Raw genomic sequence first — 13,439 nt, 5'->3', positions numbered from 1 at the left:
CCTGTCCAGGTTCAAGTAGACTTTGTCAGGCCCTTTTCCACTAAATATAAGCAAACTGTTTTGCAGACAAACATTTTTAAGGTCATCAGAACATGCTTTGCATAAAAACCTTCTTTACCTAGAGCCTGAAGTCAAGTGTGAATTCTAGCTGGAATGTGAGCTCAAGGTAGATAAACCAAGAAAAGACAAGCTGACCACTTTCCTACCAATGAATTAGATACATAGCTCGAAAACATGCATGTAACGCTACCTAAAAAAGATTTCTATGAAAACAAAATGCGAATGAAGCATTTGTTTTACAATATGAGCAGAAATGTCATCTACACAAACACATGGTATAATGTACATGGCTGTTGCCATGGAAACTCATTCAAGGGTTTCAGTGATGATAGATGCAAATGTAAATGGCACAAAAATAATGCTTTAAAGATATCCGTGTCAACAACCCTTTTCTTTCACCTAGGTGCTAGTTTTAGAAAGAGAGGATGTAAGCAGAGAACAGAAAGAGGAGTGTGGCACACAAACCTGTCCATGACTGCATAACCGTGACTTGACTGCTTTGCCTGCGATTCTTTTGAAATAATAAAGTTTGTATAAGGTTTCAGCTAGAGATGGACCGATCCGATATTACGTATCGGTATCGGTCCGATACTGACCTAAATTACTGGATGGGATATCGGAGAGGGAAAAAAAATGTAATCCGATCCATTAAATATTAAAAAAAAAAAAGCACCTCACAAAACTTGTGACATGGCTTAACTCTGCTCATAACCGCTCATAGCACATCGGAGCAGTATGCATCACGTGATAGAGCGGCTGTAGCGTGCAAGGCCTGTTGTCTGGTTGAGCATTCGGAGCCTCGCTACCATTTCATCTCCGAGGAAGTTATCCCAGAGAGAAGTAAAGCAAGTGTGTAAGTTCATCTCTGAATGTTTGTAAAGCATTCCAGCGTTAAGCTTAACAACCGATATATGGAGCGACTGCCTCTTCTCTCTCTCTCCCTCTCCTGCTGCTACTTCAATCATGAAACTGATTAATGATCAGCTGTTCGGCTTTTCCGTCGCAAGTCCGTCTCTCTTGTTTGTTTATCGCCCACTTTGCGCCAGAAAGAGGAAACCAGCGGGTGAACAACAGCAGCATGTTTAAGCTTGATAAGCTGTTGTTAGAATTAATTTATTATTACTTTCTACACCAGGATCCTTTTCTAGCTGACGGCTGGTAACTGTGCAGGGGCGGATGTAGCAAAATTTAGCCAGGGGGGCCGATAGGGCATTAACAGGGAAAAGAGGCACAGAGACATACTTTTCTTTCTTATTCTCATTTAAAATGTCTAGCTTTTAATAAATAATTATCTGAATCTTACACCCAAAGTTTTAATCTGATGTAAAATGTATAGAAGTCCATTACTGTATATAGTAACTATTAAGTCTAATATACCCTAGTAAGCTATAGTACTTTTTCCTTTGGGAAGGTACCATCTGTGCAGTCTGCAGTTCTGTTGAAGAAAGATGTTGAATCTATTTAATTATTCTTGAAAAATAATTTATTTCTGTGCATTTTTTTCACACTGCATCAAATTAAAGTTGATTACGTCGATAAGACATCATGAGGTGGAGGGTGGTTCCCTTTTTTTTTTTTTGCTGGGAGTTTGCAACCCTATTAGTTAGGTTGCTTACTCTTTAAAATACCAGAATAGGGAGGATAGAGTAGGTTTAAGTTTATTAGATTGATCAGTATTGCTGAACTATGAAATATTTTGGGTGTAGTGTATTTTTTGCATACAGGTATAACAGAATAGCTTTAGTGGGTTTTTTTTTTTTTTGCTTGAATTTGAGTATGAACTTATACAAAATGCAGCAAGATATTAAAAAACAGTTTTATTGATTAAAAAAACACTATATCGGATTCATATCGGTATCGGCCGATATCCAAATTTATGATATCAGTATTGGACATAAAAAAGTGGTATCGTGCCATCTCTAGTTTCAACTAAAAACTTTGAGGTACAGGAATGACAGGCTAATATGAATTACTTGAGTCTTTCCGTCATCAATGCCTTAGTGGTTATGCAGATGGGGCAGTGTGGATGAGAGAGCAAAAAGTAAGAGTAGAGCAGAAAAGCAGAGATATAACACTATGTGGAATGGTGGTTGATGACGAATCTACTGAGAGATGTAAGAGAACAAAAACAAATCATCTGATCTGGATCTCTCTTAAAAAAAAAAAGTAAAAATCTAGTACTTTAAGTGGTGCTACCCAACACAAAACAATTACTATTTTTTGTACAAATTTCTTCAAACCAGTGTAATTTTGAAAGTTAATTTTGATTTAGTTTTATTCATAGTCTTTTGACTGAAATGTCATTTAGTTTCAGTTATAATTCAAGAATCTGAATTCTTTCAGTTTTAGTCGGCTAATCATCATCAGATTATAGTAGTCTGGCTTTACTGCACAAAGAGATTGATGAAAGTGTCAATACATTTCATCATACTCCTCGTGCATTAGGTTTTATTTAGTTTTCATCTTGTTTTCATCAAAAAAAAAAAACTATGATGAAAATTATTGGTCAACAAAATTAACACTTTTTGAAACACTGTTTGATTGAAGTGGTATGACTGTAAAAATGTCACAGATTATAAAGCTTACACACAGGACAATTAGTTCGCAGATGACACCACCGTCATTGGGCTCATCTCTGACGGGGATGAGTCTGCCTACAGGAGGGAGGTTGAACGTCTGGTGTCTTGGTGCAGCCACAACAACCTGGTGCTGAATGCCCAGAAGACAGTGGAGATTATTGTGGACTTCAGGAAGCACACAGCCCCACTCCCCCCCATCATCCTGACTGACACCCCCATCACCTCTGTGGACTCATTCCGCTTCCTGGGTACCACCATCACCCAGGACCTGAAGTGGGAGCCCACCATCACCTCCGTCATCAAGAAAGCCCAGCAGAGGATGTACTTCCTGAGGCAGCTGAAGAAATTCAACCTGCCAACACGGACGATGATGCAATTCTACACTGCAATCATCGAGTCCATCCTCACCTCCTCCATCACCGTGTGGTACGCTGGAGCCACTATCAGGGACAAACAGAGACTGCAGCGTGTTGTGCGCTCTGCTGAGAAGGTGATTGGCTGCAGACTCCCATCTCTGCAGGACCTGTACACCTCCAGGACACTGCGGCGTGCAGCCCGGATCTCAGCTGACCCTTCTCACCCTGGACACAGTCTGTTTGACCTGCTCCCCTCAGGCAGGAGGCTCCGGTCCATTCGCACCAGAACCTCTCGCCACAAGAACAGTTTCTTCCCCTCTGCTGTTGGACACATGAACAATAACCACATGACTGTCCCCGCCACTAACACATGACCCTACGCTGTGTTACTGCATCATTTCATGTCTGGCACTGATCACCACCTGCACTCATGTATATATCTTTCTACGTAGCACTCATAATTCTTATTCTCATGTATATATGTTTGGCACTGATCACCACCTGCACTCATGTATATATCTTTCTACGTAGCACTCATAATTCTTATTCTCATGTATATATCTCATGTATATCTCATGCACATATCTTTCTTTCTACATAGCACTTTAATTCTTATTGTCTGCACTGAAGCACCGCAGCAATTTCCTAATGTTGTAAACCTCAACATCTGGCAATAAACCCATTCTGATTCTGATTCTGATTCTGATTAAGCACATTCTAGCTCCTAAAAAGCACACCGATCATTTAACACTACATCCAAGGCTTTCAGAAATTACACCATGCATGTCTATGCAATCAATACAACTTGATTATAAGAGATGATTCACATGTAAAAATCATGAGTAATTAAAAAATTCCAATGTAATGCTAATTAGCAATCATCACAGTCAGTGTTGCACTGCAGTTAAGAGCATATTCAAGTTTTCTATACAAACTGCAGGTGCAATATCTGGACTGGCAGAGATATATTGCCGTCTTCCGGCTCTCAGACAGGGTACCTGAGTCAGTATATAGACCACCTACATACACACACAGGCTCAAAGCCCACACTGTGCAGGTGTTGCTGAGGTCAGTAATGCCTGCAGAGATTCATTCCCTACACACAAAGTGTACCATGCCCAGAATCGGTGCAACCACAGGCTGATTTCTGGGGCCTAAAGCTCAGGATTATCCTCCTTTCATAACAAGGTCAATGTGTCACAGCCTCACTCTGGCACACTGCCCTCCTGGCCCTGCTGAGTTCTTTCTTTAAGTCAATTTCCTGGCACTGGATGTGTCATGAATTAAACACACGGGACTAAAGAAAGAGAAAACATGGCTGCAGCGGGGTCTGTTTTAGAGACAGATAAAATTGTTAACATTTGGGCATGATCCTGAATATTTCAATGCTTCAAAGTGGTTGCTGAAGCAACATTCATTACAGCAATTTCAACTCTGGAAAAACTCTGTTTTGATTGGGTTTCTTCAATCAAAACATTAAATGTCTTAAAAAGATGATGTCTGACCGTGGCTGCAGCATTCTCGAGGGAGGAATCGGTTGTGATCGGCAGAGTATTTCAAGTTCAACTATCACGTGAGCGTCATGATCCTTTTTATGGATTTAATGCTCTATTACTTTACAGGTTATATAATAGACATTATGAAGAATTACTTTAAGAAGTAGGAGGATTGTTTTTGCTGCTTTACCAGTATTTTTTTTCTCCTTTCATTTGCACCCCTTCTTTTGTGATTTCACCTCAAGTATGAGTCATCCTGGTAGAATTACTCACAGCACTCTGACACACGCACTTGTTCAGGTGAAACTTTACACTGTCATTCCTGCAGTCGCAGACTTACTGATTATGGTTTACAGCAAGGATAGCAACCTTTACCATGAAAAGAGATATGTGGTACTTCGTTTTAGCATTCAGTACAATAATATAGTACTGTGAAAAAGTAATCTGTTCGCATTTTGCTTCCAAGGATCCAGAAAATTTTTGTAATTTTTAAAAGTGGCTTTGAACAGCAATCCTCCAGGCTTTCCGGGGGTCTTTTATAGGTTTTCTTTGGATACTGGTTGCTTTTTCATTCATTTTTAGTACAGCTCTTGTACTTGACCATTTTCAAAGACATCCTCTAGTTTTTCAAGCCACTTAACACTGACTTATTAACCCTTTAAGACCTACCACAGAACCAAGTCCGCCAGAGCTTATATTACATTTTTACATGCTGTGGTGCCATTTTTGGGAGTATTTCAAGTTGCTATACATCAATACAACCATTATAGCCCAAATTTTAATAATATATCTGCATTAGGTGCATAGTAATTACATAAATTGCAAAAAAGTGCAATAAACTACAAAAAAAATTGAAAATCGTTTTTGTTTTTTTTAACATATATTTCGAGTTCGAGAAATTTAAGAGGCTTATCCCTCAAAACTGTAAATACAAAAAAGTTGCACAAACTAGTTTCCCACCACAGGAAATTTATTTTGAGTGTCTTCATAGTTTTATTTTTGAAATACACCAATTTTCATATACTGCAGGAAAAACAAAAATAAATATTATAATGCAAATTTGCAAAATAACAGCATATGCATCAAAATAAACTATTTCCAGCAGTGCAATATGAGTCCTAAGCATCCCAGAAACGACACAGAAAGTCATAAACTCAAACATAACTTTTAAAAACACAAGTATGGGCTCATAAGGCCCCGATCGTAAAAAACTACATTTCCGCAAAATGACGTCACTTCCGGTTTCGGGCAGCTCATGGTGGACATGCGACAGTTCACGCTGATGGACGTAGGAAGTGTTATGAACAGCTGATCGGATCGGCGAAGCGTGTTTCTGGAATATTGTGTTTTTGTTGCTGCAAGTGCTTTTTATGCAGTTTTTGCAAAGCTATATGTGGAAGGAAACTGTGACCTAGGACAAGCTGATGGCATAAGATGTAAGTACAACTCCTCCGGTTTCATATGCAAAAAAAAATTATTGCGCTAGCTTACGTGGTTGCAGAGCTACCGGGATTTAAAAATAGTTACGCAAAACAGAGCGTGCCCGCTCCGACCGGCTCTAAAGGGTTAATCATTCAAGGTTATAAACCTGCACCTAACTGACAACCCATTTTAGATTGTATCTTTGGGTACTTTGTTAGTAACAGCCTATCACAAAAACACTATCTGAATCTATGAAAAATGCCAAAGATAATGAGATAACAATTCAACAAGCCTAAAATAGTGTTGTTATTTTTTTTTTAGCTAGTAAGGTTAATGCTATAGAGCAATTAGCCAAAAACTTGGCGTATGTCAGCATGGTATGCAGTGTGATTTTAAAAATGTGAGAAAACTGGACAAGTGGAGGCATAAAAAGAAAAAGTATCAGGTGAACAGTATCTGAAAGTCATGTCTTAGGAAATGAGAAAGAAAAAAATCCATCTACTGTTCGCTGAAGCATCAGCAGAGACGGTTCAGGGGAAAGGTTGTTACAGCAAAGGTACTTGGGAGAAAAGGCTGAAGTATGTCAAATTACACCCAATCAGTGGCAACGGGTCTAATAGACTGATGAATACAAATGTGACATTTTTGGTTCAAATGTTGAGAGTTATAACAGTCAGTTTCTACAGCTATCTTCACGGTTTGGTTTAGATTGATGATCATTTTTTTTGATCATATGATTATTGATTGTTACAGAGTTGTAAAATATCATAGTTTTATGATATTTATCATGGTTATAAATCACTGGTTTGACATACGGTAGGGGGGTTTCTCTCTGACATGCGTGGGACAACTTCTACATTCCAATATGAAGTTTTATCAATAGTAGCCATTAGAAGATGGCAACTCTAGTATTATTTGCTGGTTTCTGCAAAAATCAAGTCTGTTTTTATCATGTTTGTTGAGCATGTGTTAGCAACAGCCTCCGATTTGTGTTTGACCAAAGGTAGAAGGTTGGACATCCTGATATGTTTGTGTTTTTCCTCCTGATGTAGAGCAGTTAACCAACCTTGCATTTTAAACACCATTACGATGTTTAATTTGAAGATTAACTGAAGCGCGCCTCGACTTCACGTTGTAACAGGGCAGCTGCTCTGTGCTTCATCTCATTTTAGTTACATCATCCGATTCAGTATAAACGTTGGAACAGTTCAGGGATATTTTGTTGCATAAGAAACACGATTTGGAAACACTAGCATAGCGTGGCCTCATATGGTGATAAAAAACAGCTTTTCTTTATTTGTGTAAAGTTTGAGTGCAAATGGGATAAAGCTTCCTGACTGGTACCTGCCAAGCTGCGATTGCTTTTTTACAGGTCGAACCACGTGTGGGTGCACGTATTCAGTAGTACCTCACTGCAGACTTATACCTCTATGCTGAGACTTTTAATAGGTACCTGGAGTTTTCTAATAAAAAGCTGTGTGACCAGGAAATACTGATTTTTTTAGCACTCTATAACAACTTCTACAGAATGTCTCTCACCTCCTGATAGAACATTTCAGTTACATGTTGCTTTATATATAGAAAGGTGATTTTCTCCCAGTTCATTTAACTATTTATGATACCTTTCCCTAAGACAAATCTAAAAATATGGCAGTACTTTTTAAATAAAGTTATTTATAACTTAGTTCAGATTAGTTTATATCTTCACATGCTGAAAAAGAAGGACACCCACATTGTTGGACCAGCGTTTAATTGTGTGTCTGAGGTAAAATGCTACTATTGTATTTCCTGTACTGGTGCACACTTTGAGCACTTGCTGTCAGACACAGTGATCTGTTAATTTACATGTGAAGAAAAAAGAATAAAATTAGCCGTGCAAATTTTTCCTGTGAAATTAAGTGGTTGATATGAATGATATTTGTGCATTTGGTGCTTTTCAGAAGTGAAAATAAAACCAGATAATGGGAGGAAATACTTTACACAATTTTCACACTTGAATATGAAAAACAGGTAAATAGTTGGGGTTCACCTAAAAGGTTTTCATACCTTTAAGCATTGATGATTCCTTTCTAGATGAGCAATCTGGTTATTCTATAAGCATTTATGCACCATCAGAGATGTAGTCTGTAAACAAATTACTGATAACAAGCGGACTAGCCGCTCCCCTCTTTCATGTTTCCCAAAAGACAATTTCAATTAATCTGACCAAAGAACAGTTTTCCACTTTGCCTCAGTCCGTCTTAAATGAGCTTCAGCCCAGAGAAGATGGCAGGTTTCTAGATCATGTTATCTGCATGAACTGTGTTCACAGACAGTGATTTCTGAAGTATTTTGAAATGTCTGGTCCAAACTAGACTTATTAAAAAAACCTACACATAAAAAATGAAATTTTAAATAACCATCAGCATTTTTGTCAGTCAGTTTGGTAATAAAATGTAAGTGTGCAGAAAGAAGGACTGTCCTTATTTTCCTGACATACTCAAACAGAATAGAAATGTCTTCTTAGGAGATCACATCTAAAGAATTTGGTCCCAAAGCCAAAAGAGGGCTGGGAATGTCTTCCAAACTGTTCTTCAGTTGCCTTTAGTCTTACCCGGACATTTAGGCTCCCTCTGAATGTGCAGCAGGAAACAATTTGCGTTCTTATAAGTATTTCTTTTGTCACAATGCAGTGTGACTGTGACCTACTGTAAATTCTGTCACCTAAAAAAATCTGCAGACAGTAGACAGACCACAGGATAATTACTGGGTCGTTCCAAACTGCAAAACATCTTCAGCTCAGACGCTTTTGCTTTTACAGACTCTCCTGTCAATTCAACCATCTCCTGTTGTGTTAAACAACTAACAGGGCACCGTGTACCTCACACTGCAGCTGTTAAAGCAAAAGTAGCTTCATGTCCTTGCTCACTAATAATAAAGTAGACTGGCAACTTTGAAGTATGAGAGTGTTGGAAGCTTTCCAATTAAATGCTCATCCTTCTTAGAGATAATTCAGGCTACAACATCTCTAGGGTACATTTTTACTTTGACTGTGTTAAAATAAATTAAGTAGTCTAAAAATATTATATGCTAATAGCATATAAATAATATCACACGTGCCAGATTGCAACTTTGGTTAAAGGTTGGTTAAAGTTATTGGACTGTATGTAGTGCTGGTGTTTACAACACAGAAGGCCATTATGTTGTCAGAGAATCTATTTAAAATGCCCCCAAAGGCACCAACGGCACAAAAACTAACCATTGAGGTCTAGCTTGATAATTTGAAGTAATAGATGCTGTCTAGGCTATGTCAGTCAAAGTGGCCACGCTCCTTATCAAGGGTTAGGGTGCAATGCTGATGCACTGGTGCCTTTGTTAACCAGCCTTAGGTTGCCACTAGTGGATGACGCTTTCATCAGGTAGCCTGCTTTAATAAAACTTGTCAGAAACTGAATTAAACGTGTAGATGCAAATACACTTAAAAAAAAAAAATGGCAGCTACCAAAAAAAATAAATAAATAAATTCTGGCATGTTTATATGTATAATATTACTTCACTGTATCATTATACATATTTGTGTCTTTATACATTCATAAGACGGCTAACCCAAAGCAGAAACATCCCATCTAGAAATGGCCACTTCTGGCACATAGATAATAATGGATAAAATACAATAAACTACCTTCAAAGTAGAAATTCTCAAACTGGTGTTACATCACATTTCACCTCTTTAATTATTATTCATGCTGTTCTCATTGTAGCAAACTTTTTCCTAACAGCTAAATTAAATTCAAAGTTAGCAGCTAGTTGGTAACAAAAACAAAACAAGAAAAAAAACCTGTAAAATTGTCAATCAATTTAACAGTCAAATATTTCTTGGAAATGCATCTATTGGATCAGTTAGCAAGAGGAAACTTATCTAATCCAAACATCCTCTAGCATATCTCAGCATGCTGTGCAGTTAGTCCTTAAAAACGTGAAGAAAGTGGACATGTGGAGGGCAAAGGAAGAACAGGGAGGGCAAAAGAAAACCATTTACAGCAGATTAATAATACATAAAAGTCCTATCATTAACAAATAGGAAAATAAACAGCAAAGATGGGGCAGGGATAGCTCAGTAGGTAAAGTGGTCGCCCCATGATCGGAAGGTCGGCGGTTCGAATCCACTTAACGGCTACCCTGAGGTACCCCTGAGCAAGGTACCGTCCCTACACACTGCTCCCCGGGCGCCTGCTTAGTGGGCTGCCCACTGCTTCACTGAGTGAATGGGTCAAATGCAGAGAAAAACAAGTAATTTCCCCATGGGGATCAATAAAGTATCCATTATTATTATCATTATTATTATTATAAAAAGATATGACACAAGACCTGAGGGCTGCATCTGCCCCTCCACCTACTGTTCACTAAAGGCTCATCAGAAATGGTCATCAGAGTGGCTGTTAAGGAACCATTTTTAAGAAAGGGAAACATGGAGAAAAGGCTGAAGTACGCCAAATTACAAAACAAAATCTGTGGCTTCTTTTGACTTGGAAGAAGACAAAAAAGAGAGACAACAGTGAGTGTCTAAAGGCATCTTTAAAACAATGGAGGCTGTGTCATGGTTTGAGGCAGTGTTAATGACCCTGTTAAAGTTCAGATCTCAACCTGATAACTCGTATGCTGATGACCTACATTTGTTATGCTAAAAAACGCAGAATTAACACTGAAGCCATCTTGGAAGCTACAAATCCTATTTGCAATAACAGGCCTCCAATCCAACTGTTTGGTTCGATTTTTTTTTTTTTTTTAAGTATTGACTTTTGCTGTTTGAAGGTAACCGTCACAGGTTTCAAATCGAAAAGTCTAACAAAAATTTATTGGAAAACAATTGCTCTTTTTGGCAATGGAAGAATAAGGTTTTGATTGCACAGGATGAGAAGTACACACATTAAAACTAATATACACTCTTTTTTAGTAGCTAAAAAAAAAAGCTCTAATACAATCTAGAGCAGCACTTACCACATTCCAAAATAAAGGGTTAAAAAGGATGGCAATCACAGCAATACACAAGCGGGAGTCGTAAACATGAATGTGTTTTAGGAAGGCTTCCAACAGCGTCAAGTCCATCTGAAAGAAATAACCACGGGAAAATAAGAGAAACAAAAAATTGACTTGTCAATTAAGGTCACATCCATTCCATATAACATGACAATAAATAGCAGATGCACCTTGTTAACCAAGCTAACTAGCCAGAACTAGCATTAGATGACAAGGCCCTGGCTCTACCGGCCAATTCCAAGCAAAGTCTACAAAACAATTTTCAGCTCATCTTTCATATACAGTCTATTACACATTATACAACCATCTTCCCTAATCTGACCAAAGTGTCCTTGACTTATGGTTTGAACTGGCCAGTTACCGCGTAGTCATGCTATATCAAAAGCTTTCGTACAGCGCTTTGATATTGAATAAGCAGGAGCAAAATAATCACAGATCACACAGTGAAACACGCTGAAGGGTGTAAAGATTACTTAATTAATTAATTTTTATGAAGTGCAGCAACAGCGATAAGATTTCTTTCAAAAACAGTAGGCTCCTCTGTGTGGTTTTCCACTTTATATCCACTGCCGCCAGTGATGGAAAGCAATAAAATCCGTCCTTAGGCTAATGCCCTCTGTTTACTTTGGGTGTCTTCTGTGTTCTTCACAGTGTCAGCACCAAAAGGGAATTATAGCCAAAAGTACTGTGAGCCATTTTGCAGTTAGTCAACAGGAAAGATCTGCAGACTTCATGACAGCATCGTGACTACATAAAATTTACTTCTTTTCAGCCTGAAGGCTTTGCTAAAGGAATGGTCTGGATTACAAGAGCTTGGAGGGGTTTGCAAACCCCTCTCCTGAAGAGGGGTTCTTACATTACAGGGGTAAAACTGAATAAAACTGGCAAATGGTAAGTAAATATCTGCCAAGATTTAATGGAGCAGGACAAAAGGGTGGCAAAAACACTTCACACTACCGTGTGTTTTAATTAAAAAGGCTAATCACAGCTAATCTTTTATCTGGAAGGATAAGAAAAGTGAAAAGGGAAATTGAACAGGTTAGCATTACTTTGTTGAGATATATGCAGCAGATAAGATATTACATGCTCACAAGATTCTGTAGGCTAACAGCTTACACAATTACATTTTTGCATTTTTCGTCTTTACATATATTTATATTTGTCATGTGTGGAAATGAAGCTAAACGTCTGCACAAAGTTGCCAGCCATCAACAGATACATACACAAATTAAAATATGAAAATAAATTTTAAAAAAAATTACATTTAAAAATGTAAATAAAAATATGATGGGCTGAGTTAGATAAATATAATATATAAATAAATAACACCTAACCTTTAATCATTTTTTTAATTTACTAAGACATATTTCGTTTATGGATATGGAAAATGTAATGTTAAAATGTTCTGCTTGGTATTTGTATTATTACTTCAATAATAATAAACTTATCTTTGAAATGCACAATTTAATAGCTAGCAAACATGGCACTTTCCCTGCTCCATTTTTCAACCTGCGCCGGTTACATAACCTCTTCTGTTTTAATCAAAATAAGAGCATAACAATACCCTGCATGTCACAAAATATACATGTTATGGCTCAATTAAACAGACAAGAATTGTTACGTCTGTGTTTTATGCTGAAACTGCATTGTACTGGTCATAGTAAACACGTGTTCTCCGAATGAAGAAAGTCGTGCATTTATTTTGAAATTACCAACTGTACCGACTGTGTTTTCCGGCGGTCAGCGCTCAATAGTTCAGTCGGTCTGTCAAGAGACAAATGTAGCTTCTCAGGGAAGCGGAGCTACGTTACGCGGAACAACTTCCTGTGACACGGCTTCACTTTTACCTTGGAATAATCGACGTTGTTGAGCCCTCCGCAGCAGTCGAGCAGCGCGGGGTGGTTGTCTGTAGCAGGACTGTCGTTCCGCTCAGCGTCTGCGTTGCTGTCACTCATATACACGCAGAGTGGACGCTAACGGACACGCAGCACTCACACACCGGCGCGGAAGATAAGTGTTGCACAATAAACAGAGCAAAGTTCTAATTTATCACTAAAAAGAGGCGGCAGTTGTGGGTATCTACACATGTCCAGATAACCTCCAACCTTGCAGTGCATTGTGGGAAATGCGGTTCAATTTATTTATTTTATTTTATTTTAATTTTGCAGATGAAGAAAATAATAACAAAATAATGTTTTAATATTTATTTGAATATGTTCTGTAAAATACACCTGAACATTTAATATTTGATTTTTTTATGTCCTTTTTTTTCCTCTTCTGTAGTAAAAAGGATCGCCTGTCGCTCTAGAGTGACATCTGCTGGCTTGAAAAAAATAACCTGTAGGACTCCCTCCCAGCTATAACCTCTATAAACCGTTCAGTTGTAAAACATATCAGTTTAAATGCAAGATGAAGATTGAAACAGATTTTTTTGTAAGTGTTTTTTCCTTTTTTTAGAAGTCTAAATTAAAGGGTAATAACAACTGAAGCAGACCTATTCAGCTTTGTTT

The 13,439-nt window shown here is 38.0% G+C and overlaps 1 protein-coding gene across 1 annotated transcript in view; it reads right to left on the bottom strand.

The window, feature by feature from the left end:
* pemt (phosphatidylethanolamine N-methyltransferase) overlaps nt 1-13,060 on the bottom strand; it is a 77,338-nt gene extending 64,278 nt beyond the window's left edge. Inside the window, exons 1-2 of the mRNA XM_080872955.1 lie at nt 12,777-13,060; nt 10,891-10,998 (exon numbers count right to left, since the gene is read on the bottom strand). Coding sequence (XP_080729081.1) covers nt 10,891-10,998; nt 12,777-12,884 — 216 coding nt within the window. The 5' untranslated portion in view covers nt 12,885-13,060. The remainder of the gene's footprint in view (nt 1-10,890; nt 10,999-12,776) is intronic.
* Between the last annotated feature and the right edge of the window lie 379 nt (nt 13,061-13,439).

This window comes from Rhamphochromis sp. 'chilingali', assembly GCF_963969265.1.
Source record: "Rhamphochromis sp. 'chilingali' genome assembly, chromosome: 22".
In the NCBI taxonomy this organism is placed as follows: domain Eukaryota; kingdom Metazoa; phylum Chordata; class Actinopteri; order Cichliformes; family Cichlidae; genus Rhamphochromis; species Rhamphochromis sp. 'chilingali'.
Note: the sequence above shows the minus strand (reverse complement) of the source record. Positions and strands in the feature narration are given on the sequence as shown.